The following is a 22,749-nucleotide window of genomic DNA, read 5'->3' on the forward strand; positions in this document are numbered from 1 at the left end:
AAATATTAATTTCATTTTAATGAAGAAACTGTATGTTTAATGACTAAGATAATATTTTGATTCTACATTCTAGTTCTATGAAGGTTATGGACAGACTGAATGCACAGCTGGATGCTCCCTGTCATTGCCTGGTGACTGGACAGCAGGTATGATGTTTAGTAGTCCGCTTATCTGTTAAATTTCAGGGTGCTGAAATTTTTCAGAGGTCCCTGATATTAATCTTCAGTAACACCTATCATGAAGGAGAAGATTGTATTTCTTCAAATGAAATAAAAAGTTTTGAAGGCATCCCTTGAAGTTTCTACTCCTAAATAGCTATGAATGTTCTGGAAAATGAATGTGCTGGAAATCTAAATGGCAGTTTTTGGTGTTGGGATGAAGAGTCTGCACTTCTGTCAGCTGTTACATCTCTACCTCTCTAACTGAAATAATATTGAAACTATAATGAAGCTTCTGCTTAAATATGTATGTAGAGTGAGGATCCTGATTATAAGAAAAAGCAGGCCCAAATAGACAGTTCAGCTTCTAACATTCTGGGGATATCTGGATATTTAATGTTTCAGTACCAGCAATCTTAAGCTACTAGAAATCAGTTTCCCATCTTTCTTCAGTGTGAAACCAGCTTATTTTTTTAAGAATCTGGCTAAAAAGCAGTTCAGACTGTGGAGGTGTTACTCTATTTAATAGGTCATGTTGGAGCACCAATGCCATGCAGTATCATCAAGCTTGTTGATGTACAAGAAATGAATTACTTGGCTTCCAAAGGAGAGGGTGAGGTAAGTAATTTCAGAAGATCAACATGAGCCTCTTGTGAAATCTTGGAAAATATTTTTTGTTACTGAAATAACTAAGTTTAGTAAAAGTGCTAAACATGGCCTGTTACCTAAAATCTAAGATGCCTGCGTGGAATACCAGTTAATGATTCACAGAAGTGAACCCATAAATAGTATACTGGAGGGGAGAAGAAGCAGCTTACATAGTAATGTAGTTACCCCACAGTATGTATGGTTGTGTGACCACCATACTGTTTTCCAGCTGTGTAGGATAGCTGAGAAGGTAGAAGTAGCTATCTCATACTGCATTTATCCTTCAGCAGAATGCTAGCAGAGAACTTCCCTGCCATGCTACTGCCAAGTGCTGGAGAGCAGCTGATGCATGTAGTTGGTTACCTAGCATTTGATGTTTGAGATGAGGTAATTTAAAGTGGCTGCAACACTTCTAAGAGAAATGGAGATAAAATGCCATGAAGGTTGCTGATGATTTGTGATGAGTGCCTGCACGTTTTTCCGCATTTTTTTTTATGCAGCCTGCATAAATTGAACATGTTTTACAAATTGCACTTTCAGGACTCAGCTTTGTACGTAATGCTATAGACTGTCATTTAAAATATTTTTTCCAAGTAAAATAAATACAGATTGAACTTTGTGTATATACTTTGAACAGATGTCTATGTAGTAATTTACTTTCCCCAAGCTGTGAAAGCAAATTAACTGTGGTGTCTTTCATATGCTTTTGAGAAGCTGTGAGGGCAGCTAGGGAGTGAGAAATTAATAAGTTAAAAAGTAGCTTGAGAAATTGACTGCTTTGTGGCTACAAACAATTTATAATCTTTGTTTTGGTTGTAGTTTGTATGGGACTAGAGACAGAAATACTCAAGGATTTTGTTGAGCTTGGTAGTGAGAAACTGTTTGCAAGTGGAGAGCAATGTCAAAATTCTTTACTGTCTTGCATATCACCTCATATTTAGTCTTCATCAGCAATTTTTACTTCACTTTAGGTATGCTTTTAAAGCCTGGTCTGCTAGAGGAATTGATTATAAATTCTTATAATAAGAAACAGTTAAGTTGTGGTGTTTCTTTTTTTTGTTTGGTTGGGTTTTTTTGTTTGTTTTGTGGTTTTGTTTGGTTGGGGTTTTTTGTTTTGGTTTGGTTTTTGGTTGTTTGGTTTTTTTTTTAAATTCTTAAATATATTTTGCTTGCACTTGCTGTAAAAGTTTGCTGCATTAGGAGTTACTTTGGACCAGAATAAAAATGGTAGCCCCTTAATATATTAGGCCTGAAAGACAAACTTCCTCAGTGTGAACTATCCTGAATATAAAAAAGTGTTGCAGCTTGTTTCACAAAACTTGAAGCCCATGGCTATGGAACTAGCTCTATTTATCCATTTGCCTAAAATAAGTCTTCCAGCTGAAAAGCAAACAATAGGGAGGATTAAATACTCCTAGTCTTCCTTTCTGAGAGTAAGCTTTCTATATTCTCTGCTCTGTCAGCCTTACTTTCACTTTTGTCAGTTATCCATGTTCAAGAAGGCTAAATTTGTGAATAGAGTGATATATGATCAGATGAAAATGAGGTCTTAGTGCTAGTTAGCAGGATACAGATAAATGGTTTGCTATCTCTACTGGGAAAAGCTGTCGCCTACTGCCTTCCTGGGGTAGTAGGAACCATGAAAAATTAAACATTGGATTGGTCAGTCTTTGGAATTGACTGGGATATTGGTTTGGTTCCAAGTTTGTTACTCTACAAGGTCATCAGAATCCTCACTTACACTCTGATCTCCCTCCTGTTGACATCTCATGTTCATTGTACTACAGCTGACCAGCATGCTGTGGTAAGCACTGAAATACTTAGGATGAGTTTTTCAAGAATTGGTTGCTGAACTACATTAGTAATTTCTTCTAGTCTGAGAATCTATATTAGTGCCTGAAGACTTTTTAGCCAGTTCCTTGCCCATTTAACAATTGTGCTAATCCCCTAGAATAATAGTTGGCCTAGTATTGGCCTTAATTGATATTTATTCTCCATTTGTACTTAAAACTGCATTTTCTATCCCATATCTTCTAGATTTCATTCTAGAGTTCTGATACTATTGCCCAGACCAGACCCTTCTTACTGTGTCCTATCATCATGTGTGCCAAGTCACTCCCATGCTAGTGTGATGGTTTGAATCCTTTGTTGCTTCTGAGGACTATTTTGTAGAGCTTTTGAAGTTTTTGGACTCCTGATTCCTCAACAGTTGTGTGCAGTGGGCACTTAAAGTTTTGCTTCAGTCTTGTTAATCTTGCCTATCTCTGTGTTCTCATTCTTAGGGAAGGTTTTCTATAGTCCTGCCCTTCCTTAAATAGTAAGAGTTGTATACTGTCCCCCTCTCTCCACCAAAGAAAACTTGAAACCTTGGGTGTTATATATGCGAAGAAAATACTTAAATCTGGGAGTGTCTCTGGATGCTTCAGGCTCTATTCCATGTTCCTGAATAATTGTTTTATTTTTATGTTCTCTTACTGACACATATTCTATTGTTTTAATTTAGTGTGTAAGGTCTGACCTAATTGTGGCAACCTATAAACTTTTAATCATGTTGTTGCTTTTCTCATATCTTGTAGACACATTTTTTGATCCTAACAATTCCCATGCATCCAGTTATATTCAGAGAAGTTGTTCTTGGTTTTCTGCTTGGTACACGCATACAAACTTCAATTTAATGAAATGGCTGGGTTTCTTCATAGAAAAGTCTTGAGTGCTCTAAGTCCTTAGGTGTTAACTGGTTTACTTTTGGACAACAAATGTCATTTGCTTCATACCCAGCTTTTTTTGTTTGTTTGTTTTCCCACTGGTTTTAGCAAACAATGCACAAAAAGCTGAAATGAACATGTTGCCAGGCTGAGGGGTAGTATTTCTGGATCCAGCAGAATTTCTTCACATAAATAATTTTTTTTTTTTTCTGATGAATTGAGATTTTTCAAATAGCAGGTAGGAACACTGCTGCTAGAATGTAAGAGGACAGATGCTTCCAATGACTTCTTAGTATACTTCACAGTAATGGAAAATGTTAGGTCTCCAAAACCCGTAAGTAGAGATCTGCACAAACACATGAGCTTCATCTTGTCTTTTTAGTGGGGGTTTTTGAGAACCATCAGAGAAAGCCTTTGTTGCAAATAGTGATTATTAACTTTGTTTCATACATTAACAAACTGCTATTTTCAGGTGTGTGTAAAAGGGCCAACTGTGTTCCGTGGCTATTTGAAAGATCCAGAAAAAACGGCAGAAGCTCTGGACAAAGATGGCTGGCTTCATACGGGAGATATTGGGAAATGGCTGCCAGTAAGTTAACTTACAGAACTTCTATAGCTATCAGCAGTATATTAACAAATAAAATAGAAAACATTTGGTATTGAACAGAGTGAATTAGGTGAAAGATAAGTAATTTGAGGAGGAGGATAGTTACTGTTGTAGCTAAATCTGTATGCCTGGGGCTAAAAAAGTATTGGCAGTATCAGTCCTGAGGCTTTCCCTAGTTTAGATTAGATGGATGTGTAACCTGTTCCCTTCTACCATTAGTTTGACAGTATTCTGGCTCTAGCGCAGTTTTACTGAGCATGCTTAAGCTGCATAGATTGGTTTTCCACTTGAAGTGCCTCTTCTGAGTGAAAGTTATTTCTGTCAACAGAATGGTACGTTGAAAATCATTGACCGGAAAAAACACATATTTAAACTAGCCCAGGGAGAGTACATAGCACCAGAGAAAATAGAGAATGTGTATCTGAGATGTGAAGCACTCGCACAGGTGTTTGTTCATGGAGAGAGCTTGCAGGTAAGCATTTTTCAGGTAATTTAAAAAATTACTACAAAAGGAGATTGCAAAAAAGCTTTTCTTCTTCCCACCTCCCCCAAGATTTGGGACTGAAATCTTAAATTTTTATCTTAAATTTTTATCATTATACATTTTGGTTCTGAATGGATTTCAGCACTTACATAGCATGTTTCTGTATTTAGTTTTAGACCAGGTAGGGGAGCTGAAGTAATTTAATTGGGTATTAATGACTGTGTATAAATTTGCTCAGAGTATGCAGGGGGGAAAAAAAATACAAAAAAACCCAGGTTCTTTCAAGTGTAAATAGAAGTGTGGGTCTTTAAGAGTAATTCTCTCAAGTGCAAGCTTCTGAACTGCAGTCCCGTGTTCAGGTACCAGAAAGCTGCTGACTGTAGAGCAGGATCAGAAACTCACTCCAAAACCTGACTAGTAAGAAATGTGTAGGAACTAAAGTGTTGGCGTAAAGAAAAAAAAACTTGAAAAAAATTCCTTTTTAGGCCTTCTTAGTAGCTATTGTGGTACCTGATCCTGATTCTCTTCACAAATGGGCCAAGAAAAAGGGAATTGAAGGCTCCTATCAAGAGCTATGCAAAAACAAGGTGAGACATATCTAACTAAACAGCTGTTCTGCATAAACTTTTTCAAGTTGATGCTTATACAAGCATGAAGCTATACAACGTATTCCTGTATCCACAGGATGTCAAAAAATATATTCTGGAAGACATGGTGAGAGTTGGGAAAGAATCTGGTTTGAAGTCATTTGAACAGGTAAGACACTTGTGAGAACCAAACACCTAATTCTTTAAACTTCTCAATACCAGTATAATCTGATTTTCCAGAAACTGCTTTTAATTTGCATCTGGAAAACTTCTAAAGTGATGGGCTTTATGATATCTGGGCAAGTTTTTTAAAAGCCTTTCCAATTTCAAGGAATGCAGCTTGGCTAGTAACTTCTTATTTTCCAGGTGAAAGACATTGTCCTGCACAGTGAAATGTTTTCTATTGAGAATGGCCTGTTGACACCAACACTGAAGGCGAAGAGACCAGAACTGCGAAAATACTTCCAGTCACAGATAAATGAACTCTATGCTAATGCCAAAATGTAACTGCAAATGGAATGAGGAAAGTGGCACACATATGATGTCTACTGTTGGTCTTCATATCTGTATTTTGACTACAGCAAACATAGGGAAGGAAACTGTGCAATCATTAGCTTGTACAAAAATGGGTACTTGCCATAGGAACATTGAAGAAATGGAACACTGCCTTACTGTCAAGTTGTGTTGCATACTGTTTTTATGGTGACCTACAATTTCCAAAAAGAGCCTTAACTATAAATGGTAACTCTAATGTAAGTTATTTAATATTTCCTTGGCCAAAAATGGGACTTGCCTTCACCAAGGAGCTAAGGTTTTATTGCCAGCATGTTTGCTGTCTGCAGTGTGTTTTGCAGTTGTCAATTCCACAAAGGATTTGGCAGCTATGAAAATGCCTCTAAGTATCTTGCATCTTCAGAAAAATGACTTTGTACGAAAAACCCCACCACCCAACCACCACAAAACCCCAAGCCCTTACAGTTGTATAGCTGGTATCACATCTTTCATTAGTCCTAATATTAACTGGGGCAAGGCATCTGAGTTGTATCTCCCTTCTATATCTGCATCCAGTTCTGAGATGTACTTTCATAAGGTAGAAGTCAGCACTCCACTCAAAGGAGACTGGTGAATAGAAGTTCGTCAGAGTAAGTCTACAGATGTGGTTCTGCACAGGAAGTGTGGATGTGGTTAAATCAGCAAGTGTAGCCTCTGCTACATGGTGCCAGCCCTGCAAATGAGCTGATCCTAACTCTGGCAAGAACACTAGAGACTTAAAAACCAAACCATTCAGAGGCTGGGGTATGCTAACAGTCAGGGTCAACACTGCACCTGTACTAGCCACTTGTTTCCCTGTAATGACCTTGTATTTAAAATGCATTTTTAAAAAATGTGCCAGGTCCTCTAAGTGGAAGAGCTTCTGACATAACCTCTGTTTTCCATGCTTTATGTATGAGCCACTGAGTATTCTTCACTGAATAGCAAAATAGGTCAGGTAGAATGTTTTTGCCTGATGCTTTGCAGCAATTGGAAGTATTTATATATGCCAACAGAACTGTGTGTTGGCCCACGATAGGTTATTTGTTCAGGGATAAAAACCTAATTCCCAGATAAATTGCAAAATAACTAGTTACCTTTTGTTTGAGAAATCAGCAGAAATAAGCCTTATTACAGCATAAGTCTTTTGCTATCCTTAATAGAATTGGTTTTGCATTAGCATTCATTGCTGTTTTTTTGAAAACATGGATATATGTAAAATACAAGCACAACAAGGTTTGCACTAAGATTTGTGTGTGATTGTAATGCACTACTCTGTAGCATAATTTCATACATGTGTGCAATTAAGGTACACAAATCCAAGTCAACTGTTAGAGCGGTAGTTTGTTACATTGGAATTCAAATGTTTGCTTAGTGTTGGCTATTTCTATGTTTTATAAAACCAAAACAATTTTCAAAACCAATGAAGGAAACCAAAATAAATATTTCTGCATTTCAACTCCTTGACGTGTTTGTTTATCAAAGAAATGCAAAACTCGACTGCTATAAACATACTAAATACAATATAAAAGCTGGTTTTTTACACTTTTACTTTTGGAAAGGAATTTTTTATGTTGAAGTTTTTGGCCAATATTTGTAAGAAAGGGATGCTGTTATATGTAACTTGCTCTTTCAGTATATTCCTAAACAAACAAATTTTGTATTTTGTCTGTTTTCAGTATAGTTTCTGGCAGTTGTGTTCTTACCATCATCATAAGTAACTTGAATGAAAGCTGGAGTTTTCTTAAACTCTTAATGTAGCTTGTGGGTGGTAGTAGTTTTCCTTATTCCTGTCCTTACACTGTGCATCTGGCTTTCAGTCAGGGGAATGGTATAAAAGATTTCATGGGCCAAGTTACCACACCAGGGTAGATGAAGCATCACTTACCAGGACACTGCGTAGAGCTCTATGTGAATACAGATGTCGTGAGATACTAAGCACACTTCTGTTCCTAGCCATTGTAGACTTTCTCCTCCATGTGATCCTGTATGTTCCTTTATACTTTTCTTCTGTACTGAAAAAAACCTAAACCAAATTTTTGTTACTTATTCAATAACCAAGTATGTGTATGCTGCTTGGAAAGACAGACTGAAGTGTCACTAATGGAGACAGCTGAGAGGTGAATGACAGCTGGATCTAAGGTTTAGGTTCATAACACATTCTATCAAAGAAAGCATCCTGGAAGAGCCACATATGACTACTGAAACAAAGCAGTGCTGTATTAGCCTTGCCTCAGGGACTGCTAAGTGAGGCTGGATGTTATAGCCAGCAACTTAGAAGTCTAAAGGGACCTTGCCACCTGTTAATTCTAAAGTCATTATTTCACTGTGTTTTAGCTTATTGGGTTAGGTAACAATGGGTAGCTGGGCAGATGATCTTTGGAAGAACACCCTGACCTGCGGATGAAGAGATGTGACATCAGAAGGGCCCCTCTCAACTAGTGAGACTTTTGATGAATTGCTAAATCCCTTATTAACAATTTAATTGGCAATTTAAATGCCAGAGATGGAATTAAGTGTTCAAGGTAAAGCCTACTTTTTTTTTTTTTACACGGTATTATAGCAAGTACTGTTTTTGTGTGTTATAAATTATTATCACAAGTTTTTGATCTTAGATTTCAGGTTATCTTTACAGAAGTAATCTCATCCACTTGTTTTTCCAGATGCACAGCATCAGTTCAGGGAAGGGGGGCGGGGAGAAGAAAACGTGGAGTTTTGTGGTTGTTTGGTCTTTTTTTATTTTAGTCAGAATAATTAATGGAAAAACACTCAGCACACTGATGGTTGTGTGAATTCTTTAAACACGGAACGAACGGCGCGGGCCCCCTTCTTTCCTCGGCCCCGTGCGGCGTCGGAGCTGGGCTGTGGCGGCGCTGTCCCTGTTCCTGTTCCGGCGCGGCGGCTCCTCCCCGCGCCTTCCCTCCCTCCCTTCCTTCCTTCCCGGCGGCGGCGCGCCCCGTTCGAACGGCGGCGGGAAAAGCGGGAGTGTGCCCTGAGGGGTCGGGCCGGGGGGCGCTGGTGTTCGCGGGGAGACGGGGCCGGGAGGGCGGGACGAGGGTCTGCCCTGCCCGCCTTGGGGCGCTCGGCGGGGCGGGCTGGGACCTCCTGCGTGAGGGGAACTGCAGCGGCGGAGCGAAGGTACGGTCCTGAACGGCATCGTCGCGATTTATCTCTTCTATGTGCCTGGCTCGTTACTAACTGATGCATGCTATATAGAACTTATACGTCGGTCTAGGCTAATGAAGTGGGGTTTACTGCTTTTAGAGTGAGCTGAGCTTAATAAATTGAAGTAACAAAGATTTCCCGTTCTCTCCCAGGTACTGACACAGAGAAAGCTGATTTGTGTCGGGGACAATTTTTCACTGACTTTATCCTCAGCATATACTGAATAGCGAAATGTCCTCGAAGAAGAAAATAAAGAAGACTCATACAAGCTATAAATTAGAGGTAGGTTTTGCTAGGTTGGGCAGAATTCAAACAAGCCGGTGTTTTGTTTTTGTTCAGAGCATCCAAAGGAGGGTAAAGATAGTGAAGAGTGTAGAGGGGAAGCCATAAAAGGAGCAACTGAGGTTACTTGGCTTGTACAGGTGGAGAAGAGGAGACTGAGGGAAGATTAAATCGTGGTCTCAGCTTCCTCACAAGGGGAAGAGGAGGGGCAGACACTGATCTCTTCTCTGTGGTGATCAGTGACAAGACCCGAGGGAATGGCCTGAAGTTGCATCAGGGAGTTTTAGGTCAGATATTAGAAAAAGATTCTTCACCTAGAAGGCTACTGGGCACTGAAACAGGCTCCCCAGGCAAGTGGTCACAGCACCAAGCCTGACAGAGCTCAAGAAGCATTTGGATGATTCTCTGAAGCTCATGGTGTGTCTCTTGGGGATGGTCCTATGCAGAGCCAGGGGCTGGATTTCAATGATCCTTGTAGGTCCCTTCCAACACAGGATATTCTGTGATTCTGTGTTGTGTTACCATGCAGTAACACGTCTCTGGAGGTGGATGCACAGGATTTAATGCAGGGCTTGCTTTGCACAGGCACTGGGAACTGCTGTGCAGTCCCTGCTGGGGCAGGCTTGGGGTGCGTGCGTGGGGCTTTCTTTTTTTCCTTCTGGGAGTAGTACAAAATAGACCAGTGACTTTCAAACAGGAAGTTTAAAAAAGTTCAAAAGTTTAAAAACAGTCTCATAAAGGAAAAGAGAACAATTTGTAGAGGAAAGAGTTGATGTGTCTGTATTTTGTACCATAACAAAACTTGCGGGGCACTGCTAAGCACTAGTAAAATAAAAAAGCTCAGGAAGTTGGTGTTTTCTGCTTATGATTCACTCTCCATGCACTCACACAAATGAGTGAGAAATTCACTCTCACATGGTAAGAATGACACACAACTGTTTCATAAACCAGTGTCATTCCCCTTACCCTTCTGTTTTACAGCAGTGTCTCTGTAATCCTTGATTTAAAAATTCCCCTTTTTATAAGGTTACACTATAACTTTTCAGTTTTTTAAAATGACAATAATTAAATTGAACAAGGATGGAAATGTATGTATTATAGGGATGAAAGAAGAAATACTTTAATGCCTGAGAAGAAAAAGGACACAGATCATAGAAATCAGATACTAGACTGTTATAAGACTTCTAAGCTTGCATACTTATTTTTATGAAATAAGACAAAGCTCACACTAGAGTACAGTATCAAATAGTGCAATGTACATGTTTTATACTATCACTTCTCTTGAGGAGAAAACCCATAGCCTGAGGAAAAAACATGCTTCAAATACTTTATGCCATGGCTCAGTAGTTAATATGGTCCTGGTTAAATGTATTTCTAGTCAAATGTTCTTGAAATTCATTGTCATATTTAATCTGTTGTGCATTCAAAAAGCTGGATAAACTGGCTGTTAATTTCATACCCATCCAGGAACACAAAGCCAATTCCAGTCTTCGCTGGAAATCACTTCTGCTTGAGGAACCTGATGTCTCAAGGATATTGAAGGTAGCGGAAACAAAACACCTGGAGGAGCTTGATGATTCCTTTGGTTAGTATTAACTTGAATGTCATTTAATGTATGATTTTCACAAACAAACCACAAGGGCAAAATACTTCAGTGCTTACCTAGAAATAGGTATTGTTTCTTTACCAGAGAAAGTAATGGACAGGAGAGACAGAGAGTTTTTTATGTTATTTTCTATAATTTAGGAAGTAACAAGAATAATGCTGTAACATGTACAAGTAAAAGTTAACAGAAAAATACTGGCTATTCAAGTTTTGTATCTAAATGGTAGAATTTCACACATTATAATATTGCAGATGTGTAAGAATTTACATTTAAAACCCAAAGTTCAATATCTTAAGTTATTCTCTGTTAAGATACAGAAATTATGAAGTGAAATTTGTGCTATTGTAAGAGTATTCATGGCAGCAAATTTGGACATTCACAGGGATGTTGTTGTGCCAGTTTCAAATCTTATTTAAAAAAATAACATAAAACCATACAATTTTTGGTGAAGAATTAAAACCATTTCCATGCTTTGTATTGTACTTCTGTAATGAGGCCTCAGTATAGAGGCAGAGAATCAATTTAGATGAAGTAGGTGCTCCTGAGTGAAGTCCTCTATTATTGTGTTATATATATATAAATAATTGAAAAACTGTGATTTGAAGTTGTAGAGAAAATGCTAAGAGTTATTTCTCAACTGTAATTGTTATTACTCTAGGAAAATCATGGAAATATACATGTGACTACTAGAAAGAGCATTGAAAATGAGCTATAAATAATTTAGCAAGAGGGTTGTTATAAGAGCGAGACAGAAAGATGAAAAGCTCTTCTTTCCCTCACTTCTGTGCTACGTATTTAGACTATGAAAAGGATGCTCACTGACATTAATGTAAACTAAGACAAAATTTATGTGGCAATGTGCTTGAAAAAAAATTTATACTACAGAAGGCATGCTAAAACCCAAAGTTCCCAGAGTTCTAATCTGTTTTGGTAGCTACCTTTAAGAATTCTACATTTACAAATATTCTGTAGCAGCTGTAACTGTCTTCTTATAGCATCCAATAAAGCAGCTTAAAGTCTGTATTAACAAAAATTAGAAAGTAGTTGTTTAAATATGTAGAAGGTTTATGTATGCCATAGCAAAGAGAGACTTTAAAGACACTGTTCAAAATATTTTGCCTGCTATGTGCCATATGTACATGCCCAGCTTTCCTGCACCTTTGTTTTGAGTTTGTAAAGAAATAGCAGGTGGCTGGGTATGTAAAACTTTTCACTACATATTTTTTTCTAATCCTCCAATAATACTTTTAACAAGAACTTCCTTTTTAATAGCTAGCAAACCACAAATACCCTAACTAAATGCTTAATGGCAAGCAGTGCTCCTTGCCTTAAGAGATGGGAGCAGTTTTCATGCAATTTGTTTTCTGTTCTTTATAGATCACCCTTTGCACAGTACTGCTGTGGATGCTTATGGAGAGGAACACTCACAAAACGAGTCACTTGGTCACGTTTCAGCACTGCCAAGGCAAAATGCAGAAAGAAGGTCTGGTGAGAAAAAAAATAGACTTGCCAGCATTTAATCTTTAGATTTTTAGTTTAAGTGGGAAAAACGTTCTATTTGTTGAGTTTCCCTAGCTGCTTATTAAACAGATGCTCTAACTTAAAACTCCAAAGATCAGAAACCAAAAGAGTGAGGTTGAAGATTGTAGAAAACAAATGGTAGAGTAAATCTGGGTCTGCCTTTTGTAAGCAGTACAGTACTTACTGCAGTTTTTATATTGAAAGGATTTTAAAATGTCTCTGTGAAGTATTAATTAGTTCTCTAAATGCTGGTGTCTAAAGTTAAAGGATGGAAAATTTGAAAAATGGGTAGAAGCCAGTTAAATTATATGTAACAGAGAAAATTATTTTAAAAATATTTTAATTCAAATTTTTGTATGTTTCTCATTTGTTTAATCAAATTTGGTTTAAATCTGAAATAGTTCTAATTTGAATTAAATAGCAAGACAGTAATAGTGCTTGTATGAGAGTATGTTGTGAGAGTATTGTTACTTTGATTTTTGTTTTGTTGTGTAGATAGTGAAGATCATTCTTTCTCAGTGTATAGCAGTGTATGTTTTTCTTTTCCTAGTAAAAAAATGCATCTATCAAAGACATCTAATGGTGATAAGCAGATACTCAAAACAACTGGTGCTGGAGATGGACCTCTTAAGGAGACTGTGGTACACAAAAAGTTGCCTAAGTATTATCAGTCAATTTAATTTTAGCTTACTTCTTGCCATGCCTGCATTAGAGGGTGGGGTGAGAGGAAGACCTTCCATTTGTTTCTTAGTACTGCCATAGTATTTACTTGTATCCAAAATAATCAATCCTCAAAGTATTCCTGAGAGACAGCCAAGTGAAATGCTTAAAGCTACAGTCATCATGTCAGCATGGAATATAATATAATAGGGAGGTGTTCTGGATCCTGTAGCCTATTCTCTTTTTCAGTTGGGAATATGTTCTTTCCTTCTTTTAAATATCTTTGTATCTAGAATACATGTGCTTGAAGAATGGCATACCAGATGGAATATGAATCCTTTGTGCTTTTTCAGTGTTGAAACAAATTTCTGAGAGAAAAGAATACTGATAAAATTAATTTTGAATGTGTATTAGAATTAAAAGCCATCCAGTTTTGAATGAGTGTTTTTCCACACTTACTCCACAACTAGTGTAAAATGCTCTTGGCCCACTTCCAGACATACAAAGGAAGTTAATCATCTGCAGGCTCAAAAGTAGACCTGTGATAAAAGAAGCTGTGCAGTAGTTTGTATAAAAGGTTTTTTACATATTGAAATTTATTGGAATTGCTGAAAATGATGCTGTGAAATTCAATACAGAATGTTAAACTGGATGTATGCAGCACTTCTGTAGGAGTGCTGTTGGTGTCACAAAGTAGTCAAAGTAGAGAAAGAATGGGGACAGAATGTGGGTGAAAAGGAAGGTGAGCAGGCAGTGTTGATCAGAGAAATCTTAATACTGGGCAATGACTGTGCTGAACTGAGGGTCCTCATGCTCCTTAACATGTTCCTAGTCCTGCTGCATGGCCAGTGGCCAACGTGTCAGTTGGTCAGCTCAGTCAGGCAGCTGCTGTCCTGCAGCAGTGTGGTCACTGCGCTGGGATTCTGGTGAAACGAGCCTGTGTAAATGTTACAGATGTTTCAGTCAGGAAATGGTTTTTGCCTAATTGCCATCTCTCAGAATTTTAAATTAACAATAAGGGTTTATTTTGGAAGTTAATCTGCTTTTTGTATCACAGAAGGATCTGAATGCTACTCAGTTCCAGGCGAAAAAGAAGCAGCCTTCAGAGGAGAGCACATCAGACCCTTCTGGTAAAGTAGACTTTTCAAAACTCTCATATAGCTTTTCCTCATTTGAGATGAATGTTTTTCCATGCTTTTAATTTCTGGTATCTAGCAACACACTCTTGGAGATAAGGCAAAATAGGAAGCTGTATGCCCAGTGGAAGCAAGGTCAGGAGGCAGAGGAAGAACTCAGAGATGGCTGCTTGCCACTGTAGGGAGGAAATATGTGCAGCCAAAGCTCAGCTGGAGTTGAAGCTGCCAGAAATGTGAGGGGCAATAAAAAGTTTTTCCAAATGCACTAATGGCAATAGGCAGTATAGAAATATCATCGGCCCGTTACAGGATGAAGATGGTCACCTCACAAACAGGGACAGAGACAAGGCAGGGGTGTTTAATGCTTTCTTTGCCTCTGTCTTCAACTCAGATGATGGACAAAGGGGATCTCAGTGCCCTGAGCTTGAGGACCATGACTGTGAAAATGACCAACTCCCTGAAATTGTGCAGGACCTGCTGCTCCAGCTGGACCCCTACAAATCTGTGGGGTCTGATGGGATTCATCCAGGAATCCTCAAAGAGCTGGTTGATGTCATCGCAAAACCTCTCTTGATGATTTTTGAGCGGTCTTGGGAATCTGGAGAGGTCCCAGCTGACTGGAAGCTGGTGAATGTCCTGATTTTCAAGAAGGGCAAGAAGGAGGACCCCGGAAATTACAGACCCATCAGTCTCACTTCAGTGCCTGATAAAGTTATGGAGAAGATTATTCTAGGAGGTATAGAAAAACACCTGAAAGACAACATAGTCATTGGTCACAGCCAGCACGACTTCATGAGAGGAAGTCCTGCTTATCAAACCTAATTTCCTTTTATGACAAGGTAACCCACCCAGCTGATCAAGGAAAGCCAGTTGATGTAACCTTTTTGCATTTCAGGAAAGCTTTCAATACTGTCTCTCACAGGATCCTTCTGGACAAAATGTCCAGCACACAGCTGGATAAACACATCATGCAGTGGATGAGCAACTGGCTCACGAGTGGAACACAGAGGGTAATAATGAAATGGGGTAACGTAAGACTTGTGACCTGTCACTAGTGGGGTTCCACAGGGCTCCATCTTGGGCCCTGTGCTCTTCAACATCTTCGTAAATAACTTGGATGCAGGACTGGAAGGGATATTAAGCAAGTTTGCAGATGACACAAAACTGGGAGGAGCTGCTGACTCCCTCGAAGGCAGGGAGGCCCTGCAGAGAGACCTCAACAAATCAGAGGACTGGGCAATCACCAACCATATGAAGTTCAACAAGGGAAGTGCCGGATTCTGCACGTGGAATGGGGCAACCCTGGATGTTTGTACAGACTGGGGGACAAGAGGTTGGAAAGCAGTGCCAAGGAAAGGGACCTGGAGATCCTGGTCGATGGCAAGTTGAATATGAGTCAGCAGTGCCCTGGCAGCCAGGAGGGCCAACCGTGTCCTGGGGGGCATCAGGCAAAGCATCGCCAGCTGATCGAGGCAGAGGATTGTCCCACTCTGCTCTGCACTGGGGTGGCCTCACCTTGAATATTGTGTGCAGTTTTGGGCACCATAATATAGGAAAGATGTTAAGCTATTAGAGAGCATCCAAAGGAGGGCAGTGAAGATGGTGAAGGGCCTTGAGGGGAAGTCATGTGAGGAGCAGATGAGGTCACTTGGTCTGTTCAGCCTGGAAGAGACTGAAGCGAGACCTCATTGCGGTTACAACTTCCTTGTGAGGGGAAGAGGAGGGGCAGGCACTGATCTCTTCTCCGTGGTGACCAGTGATGGGACCTGAGGGAATGGCCTGAAGTTGTGTCAGAGGAGGTTGACGTTGGATATTAGAAAAAGATTCTTCACCCAGAGGGTGGCTGGGCACTGGAACAGGCTCCCCAGGGAAGTGGTCACAGCACCAAGCCTGACAGAGCTCAAGAAGCGTTTGGATTGTACTCTCAAGCACATGGTGTGACTCTTGGGGGTGGTCCTATGCAGGGCTGAGAGTTGGGCTTAATGATCCTTATGGGTCTCTTCCAACTCAGCATGTTCTGTGATTCTACGATATTGCTTCAAGAAATGGAAGATTTTAGTTTCAGTTTTGTCATAGACCCACATTTGATCCCCATGGTTTGCCTATTCCGCTCCTGAAGGGGTAAAACGTGTGCATTATCCCTCTAAGGCAGACTGGTTCCCTTTGGAGGGAAGTCTGGAGCCGTGGATATGAAGCTGTAAGAGGTGTCAGTACATTCCTTGGTCTGGAAGCCTGGAGCAGCAGCTGGGGCAGAACTTGGAATGCCCCTTGTGTCATCTTGCTTCCTTTGAACCCACCATATTGTAGTACTAGACTGACATTTGAGAGTGTGTGAAGAAACATGGTTTAACTTTTTGTGGAATTAGTTAATAATACTGTTGCAAAATCTAAGGAAATGTATTTGTATATAGGGTTTTTTTGAAGCATATATGGTATAAATGCAAAATGTATACAAATATGAAATAAATGTAATAAAATAAATATAAATAAAATACAAATATAAAAGCTCATGATTCTCTGCCCAAACTCAGACTAATAGTTTTTACAAGACAAAAAATTATGTCTACAGTCAGTGTGTAGTTTATCAGTTAGTTTTTTAATGTGTTTCTGGACTTGCTTGAAATGATTAAGAGTAAGTTGTATATGATTGATCATCCCAATTTTAAAGGGCTTCTGGATAAATCTATCATAGTTGTTCAGCCGAAGACAGATGAAATAATATATCACTCTTCTCAAATTTAATATTAAAATATTAATAACTTTTGGATGGTTATTTTGATTATGGGAATAATAATTTTTCTATTGTTTTAGAACATGTACCTGAGTTATGCAAGACTTATGTTTATTCTGTTGTTTCAGTGGACAGCCCACATTCTGTGCAGGTTTGGTGTCCCAAAGAGCTGGAGAGATCTCCTAGAGATATTACAGAACTGGATGTTGTTCTGGCTGAAGTTGAGAAGATAGCAGCAAATTACAGGTAAATATTCTGCTTTCCTATGATTGAATATTCAAAGTTTTAAAAAGGATTTACCTGTGTTCTTGCTAGTGGGCTGTCCTTTGGGGAATGCAGTATTGCATGGTTACATTCTAATGTTATTTTAATGATTGTTTGGTTTCTGTAATAAAAATGTTTTTTCATATGTGATCTTGACGTGGTCCACAGGGATTTGATATTTTTTCAAACAATGCCACATCTCAGCTGACATTTTTCAAGGTAGAAATTAAGCTATTGCTAGTATATGAAAGATCTGCAGTTGCCTAGCTGCTTAATGCTGGGTTTTATTCATTACTTAAAGGAATGTTTTTGGATGAGATTTCCCCTTTACTGAACTAAATGGGTTGTGTTTTGTCCCTCTGACTTCTCCAGACAAAGCATAGATTCAAACATTTGCAGAAAGGCTATCAGTGACTTCTGTTCTGCTTTCAAGGGCCAAATCACCGATCTTGTAAGTACACCAGAAGTAAAATCAGGTTTTGTGGTCAGAAATGCCTATGGTTTTATATTGTCCATTACACACTTATTTTACAGTACGTAAAATTTTCCAATCTATTGTCAGTATAAATAATACAAAACCAGAGTCTGTTGTGTGCAGGTTATGATTTGCTGCCTGTGTGCAGGCTTTCATAAGAATTGCCTCCAGACACAACACTGCTGTCATGCAGGTACTTGGCAAAATTGTCAGCTTTTGAGAATAGGGAAGCATCTAATAATCCTGAAGTGTTTGTCGTATCTAAATCATTATGTAGGAAAACTGGAGGGCTACATAATTTGAATGAGCATAACAGCTGTGTCAAACACTGTTTTAAAACCTCATGGACTAGAGTTTTAAAAGGCCAATGATTTAATTTTTATACTGCATCTCAGTGACTCTTGTTTAGAGGCCTGAGTAAGGCCTCTAACATAGTCCAGGGAAAATCATCCTTTTTTAATTAGCAGTTTGAACATAACTGTAAGATATTCAAGAGCAATCTGGACACAGTCCTGTGCCATGTGCTCTAGGATGACCCTGCTTGAGCAGGGAGGTTGGACCAGATGACCCACTGTGGTCCCTTCCAGCCTGACTGATTCTGGGATTCTGTAACAAGCTTATTGGTTAGGAAGACTAAGATTTCTTCTCACTGATTGTAAGGAGTGAAATGAACTCAGAACTTTGTAGGACTTGTGATAAGTACAATGGGTAAGTACTAAAACTATAGTTTTAAGTGTTTCATGAGAAGGAATAAGTTTTAAAAAGACTAGATTTATACCTATATATATATAAAGTTATAGAAAACTTAAGCTAGGTAGTATTACAGGAATTGGTACAACCAGTATTACTTGCACTAACTAATTTTGTGCAAGTCTTTCTCTGCCATGAGGAGAGAGGAAAGACTCGGTACACAAGTGATACACTTGTAATCTCACTTTGAAACAGTCTTGGTTTTTTAAATAGCTTTTTATGTTATTCCAAAGTAATTCTTGCAGCCATGATTTTAGGAGGATAGTGATGAATTCAAGATCAATAGTCAATCTGTAATTCTTCTTTTCCTCTGTAGATAGTGGAAGTCCAGGAATTAAAGAATATGAAGAGGAAAAATGCTAAGGTAAATACATATATATCACTAGATTGTGTGGCATACAGTAGTGGGCATTGAAATTTCAAGAAGTTGACTGGAAGAAATAAAACAATTGACAAAAAGGTGTACTGTACTACAGAATCAACTGCACAAATAGGGGATAGGGAACCACCAGAGTGTTTTTGGAAAAGATCTGAGTAAATATGGTGGAATGCAAACTCCATACATATACTGCTATTGGGGTAAAAAGAAGGAATGCACATCAGGATGTGTAGGTGTCTATGCATGTGAATTACTCTTTTGGTTTTTTGGAGTTAGGTGGGGTTTTTTTTAATGAGTACTTGTGAGGCCTCTGGAGAGCTAATTAAATATTGAGTGCTAACCTTCAAGAAACACAAATGAATATAAAAATCTAGGAGAGCAGCAGAGATGGTGACCTGTGAGGATAGAATTGGATTTCTTAGTTTAAAGAAGTCTATGGGAACTGCATTCCCTAAATATATGCAGAATTTTTGTTCAGAAGAAGGCAGTTCCCCTGTTCATTCAGAGAGAGTAGTAATTTACTGAAAATGCAGTTGGGGAATGTTGACAGGAGGAGGAACCAGTGTAAGAGCAGAAAAACGTTGCAGTGATTTTATCAGGGAGAGGTGAATGCCCTAGAGCAGAGAGATTTAAGAGAAGCATAGGCACTGTCTGGCTTTCTGCCCAGATTAACGTCTTCTGCAAACTTTTCAAGGACAAAATAGCTTTCAACAAATAAGGTCAACATGAGGCTTATTCTGGGATGTAGCAATTAATATGCTAAAGTCTTGTTGATTTGAGGTGATATGGCAAGCTACTCAGCATGTAAAATAATACACATAGAATTCACAGACACTCACATTTATCCTTACTTTGACTCATATACATTTGTTTAAAATCAGATTTTTAGTTGCTAAATTTAATTTTAGGATCAGTTTTGGGTGTTGCTTTTTATTTTTTAAATTGGATGTTATACTAAAGAAAGCTTAGTTATGGCAATCACACTGAACATAGCTTCATGTTAGTTTTCATTTTTAAAACAAAGACCTACTAGAGTTGGTCATGTTTGTGTTCAAAATGTCACAATCTCCTTTTGTATGCTTGTAAATTGAGTGTTCCTTAGGAAAAATTTTGGATGGAGATAAAAGTTTGACATTTTAAACAGCTTTGAAGTGTTTAAAATACAAATGTAAAATATGGCAGTTTATAAGGTGTGATATCTTGGAACGTTCCACGAGAATCAGAAGCATAAAATCCCAGAGAAATAAAGCCAATCAAATATGAGTTGTTTGCCTTTGAAATTGCAGAAACTGTTTCAGAGACTTTGCTCACTATTTGTTTCAGGCAGTAACAAACATCAAAAAGAAAAGGCAGCGACTGGTGCAACTCAGAGAAGAGCTAATTGGGTATGTTTCTAATGATGCACAATAATAGCCTGAAGAGCTTAAAGAATCTGTATTTTGTAGCTCAAAAGGGAAAGTAACTTTTTTGGGGGTTTTTTCATTTTATTTGCTGTCTTGCTTTCTGTTTTTACAAAAGCTTGTGATAACCTCTCCTTTACATACATCAGTTGCCTAGATAGTCATTCTTGCAAGTTCTCTTACCTAAATAGTTACTAGGATGGTGTTTCACACCATGTGCTCATAAGAAAAATACTAATGTTACAATTTGAATTGCGAAGGTGCTGTATCATAAATTCACAAAAGTAATGCATAGGACATTTCTGGTTTTGAGGTGGGAGATTGTATTTCACCTCCGCAATTTGACAAGCGTTCCTCTCAGTACACGATTTGCTTTCATCTCACGTGGCCATGCAATTCCCCATCTCTAACTTGGCATTAATCTTAAGAGTCATTTAGATAAACAACATACAAATCATGTTATTTGGAAGAACCATTAGGCTTCCCCGAATCCCACTGGTTGCTAGTGACAAGTTTTATACTGAAGCTGTGTATAATGTCACTCCATAAGTTAACTCTGTAGGGAACCAGGGGCTTAGATCGACAAGAACAGTGTAAAAGCCTTTTCTCTATGGCCATGAGAGCTTGTGTAACTTTGCAGTACTATGGACAAATTGTGCTCGAAGAACTAATCCCTCAGTATGGTTTGAACCCCCTCACAGACTGAAAGCTGTCTTCGCATTTTTTGTGCGTTCTGTTGTAATCCTTTGGTCAATTTTAAGAAAGCTTTTTTTCTGTTGAGTGAAAATGGCTGTTGGTGTTCAGTTTTTGGAGTGCTATTGTAATGGATTGAGCCCTCCAGTTTACTTAGGCAGAGGTGTAGGTAGTTTGTGGATCCTGAGTATGCTTCAGCATAAGCACCTGAACACCTCAGCCTGCAGGCAGGCGTGTGCAGAAGGAGAACACCTAAAGAAACTATATTTGGAAAACTTAAATGCTTAAGAGAGAGGAGCTACATTGTCAGACTCAAAAGACAATTTTGAGTCTGACAAAAGAACTGTTCTTTTTGAGAATTAAAAAAGAGTTCTCAAAAAGAGTTTCTCTTTGAGAAAGAGAGGTTTGGGGTTTTTTGGTGGATTTGGACTCATGCTCCTATTTAAGTAATATGCTAGTTGTTCTAATTAAACAGTATGCTATACTAACCTATGTTTTGTGTTTCTGAGCAACCTTTCCTTCAAGTCTTCTTCAGAGGAAATATGTTCATAGTTATTCATGCAATAAACATGCAGATACAAACATCAAAGCCTTGATTCTTTTTCAGAGCTGAACCACAACTGACACAACTACAAAGAGAATATGCTGAGATACAGGAAAGGAAATCTTCCTTGAGGCAAACAATTGAATTACTTACTGATTTAAAGGAGCTACAGCAAGACTGTTTGGATTATAGAGAAGAAAACCCAAAAGCAAAACTGGTAGTAAGTACAAATTTTGCATGTATTTCTGAACAGTTCTGGGTCACAACCCTCCTCCCCATTTTTTCTTTCCTGGACTGCTGGGCACTTGTATTAACGTTTAAGTTATATTAAATAGCAATATTTTGTTAATTGTCTTTGTGGAAGCAACTTGCTGAAGTTACTGCTGTAACTGCACTGTAGTATCTCACTCATTTTGGTCTCATGTTAAAAGCTAAAGTATTTCAAAGAGGATTCTGCTGCTTTGCTCTCTATGTCCAGGAGTTGAAAGGACATAAAAGCCTAACAGTTGTTCTGAGTTGTAACTTTTTTATAGAAATTGAAGAAAGATTAACACAGAGAAACAAGTAATTAATTCCTTTTGTTGTTATTGTTCAAAGAAAGGAAAAGCTCTGGTATTTCCATGTCTGCTCTGTAAGGTATTTAATGCTAAGAACAGTGCTTTTATTACATGGCCAGAGTAACCCCTCTTGTAGCCTTAGAACTCCTTCCTGTTTTACCCAGGACCTGGTGTGGTATTTTCTGTTGACAAAGGTACATGCCTGCCATGTGTAAGGGAAATCCTCGCATTTCATAAGACACTCTTATTAATTTTGGCCATTCTTCACTTTTAAAAATCATGTTGTGCCATTCCAGATAGAGGAAAAATAACTACAGATATGTAAGTGATCTTTCCAAGAGTTAAAAATGTTGCCTTGTAATTTTATTTCCATATCAACAGTATGGAACTTCCAGCCTCCCTGCTCTTCTGATGGAGTCACGGAGAATTCTAGGAGCAGAAAGACACTTTCAGAATATTAATATGAAACTGGAAGAGGCTCTGGCTGTACAAAGAGAGAGGTTATCGAAGAAAGACTAAGTATTTTTTAAGACTTTTTAACATTTGTTAAAAACAATTATTAGAATGGTAGTGTTTAAAGCATGATTAGTCACTGTTGCTCTATTTTGTTTCAATGTTTAAAAGTCAATGACTTGATCGAGATGTATCTTTCTATTGTCAAATAGTCTCAATGTCAGTGAAATGACTGAAATAGCAATCCCACTTAAAGTACTAAAACTTTTCTGTGCTTGTGAACAATGTTGGGGTTTAATCTTGTGCTGTTAAAGTAATGTGATCTTGACAGCAACATACACTTTTAAAGAGAACACAGACTTTGGCTGAACTATTCATAGATATCTTTTTATTAAATTTGTATTTTAAATAAA

At 38.4% G+C, this 22,749-nt stretch overlaps 2 protein-coding genes across 3 annotated transcripts in view; both read left to right on the top strand.

Moving 5' to 3' along the window:
- Nucleotides 1–7,179, top strand: part of ACSL1 (acyl-CoA synthetase long chain family member 1) — a 38,823-nt gene extending 31,644 nt beyond the window's left edge. For both annotated transcript variants that reach the window (XM_027635916.1, XM_027635917.1), the window contains exons 15-21: nt 74–146; nt 688–776; nt 3,984–4,100; nt 4,447–4,590; nt 5,088–5,189; nt 5,287–5,358; nt 5,556–7,179. In XM_027635916.1, the coding sequence (XP_027491717.1) occupies nt 74–146; nt 688–776; nt 3,984–4,100; nt 4,447–4,590; nt 5,088–5,189; nt 5,287–5,358; nt 5,556–5,696 (738 nt within the window). In that variant the 3' untranslated portion in view covers nt 5,697–7,179. The remainder of the gene's footprint in view (nt 1–73; nt 147–687; nt 777–3,983; nt 4,101–4,446; nt 4,591–5,087; nt 5,190–5,286; nt 5,359–5,555) is intronic.
- Nucleotides 7,180–8,746: 1,567 nt separating this feature from the next.
- Nucleotides 8,747–22,618, top strand: CENPU (centromere protein U). Its single transcript, XM_027635927.1, has 12 exons — nt 8,747–8,858; nt 9,038–9,167; nt 10,635–10,752; nt 12,151–12,256; nt 12,845–12,935; nt 14,012–14,084; nt 16,950–17,067; nt 17,458–17,536; nt 18,627–18,674; nt 20,013–20,074; nt 21,390–21,546; nt 22,265–22,618. The coding sequence occupies exons 2-12, from the start codon at nt 9,117–9,119 to the stop codon at nt 22,400–22,402; spliced, it is 1,041 nt and encodes a 346-aa protein (XP_027491728.1). The 5' UTR covers nt 8,747–8,858; nt 9,038–9,116; the 3' UTR covers nt 22,403–22,618.
- The last annotated feature ends 131 nt before the right edge of the window (nt 22,619–22,749 follow it).

This window comes from Corapipo altera, unplaced genomic scaffold (assembly GCF_003945725.1).
Source record: "Corapipo altera isolate COAL_440 unplaced genomic scaffold, ASM394572v1 22b, whole genome shotgun sequence".
Classification (NCBI taxonomy): domain Eukaryota; kingdom Metazoa; phylum Chordata; class Aves; order Passeriformes; family Pipridae; genus Corapipo; species Corapipo altera.

Excerpts from the sequence above, each read along its gene's own strand:
- CENPU (XM_027635927.1), top strand. The coding sequence starts at position 9,117 with ATGTCCTCGAAGAAGAAAATAAAGAAGACTCATACAAGCTATAAATTA. Across the intron at positions 9,168-10,634 it reads ATACAAGCTATAAATTAGAG|GAACACAAAGCCAATTCCAG; the intron begins GTAGGTTTTGCT and ends ATACCCATCCAG. Across the intron at positions 10,753-12,150 it reads GGAGCTTGATGATTCCTTTG|ATCACCCTTTGCACAGTACT; the intron begins GTTAGTATTAAC and ends TGTTCTTTATAG.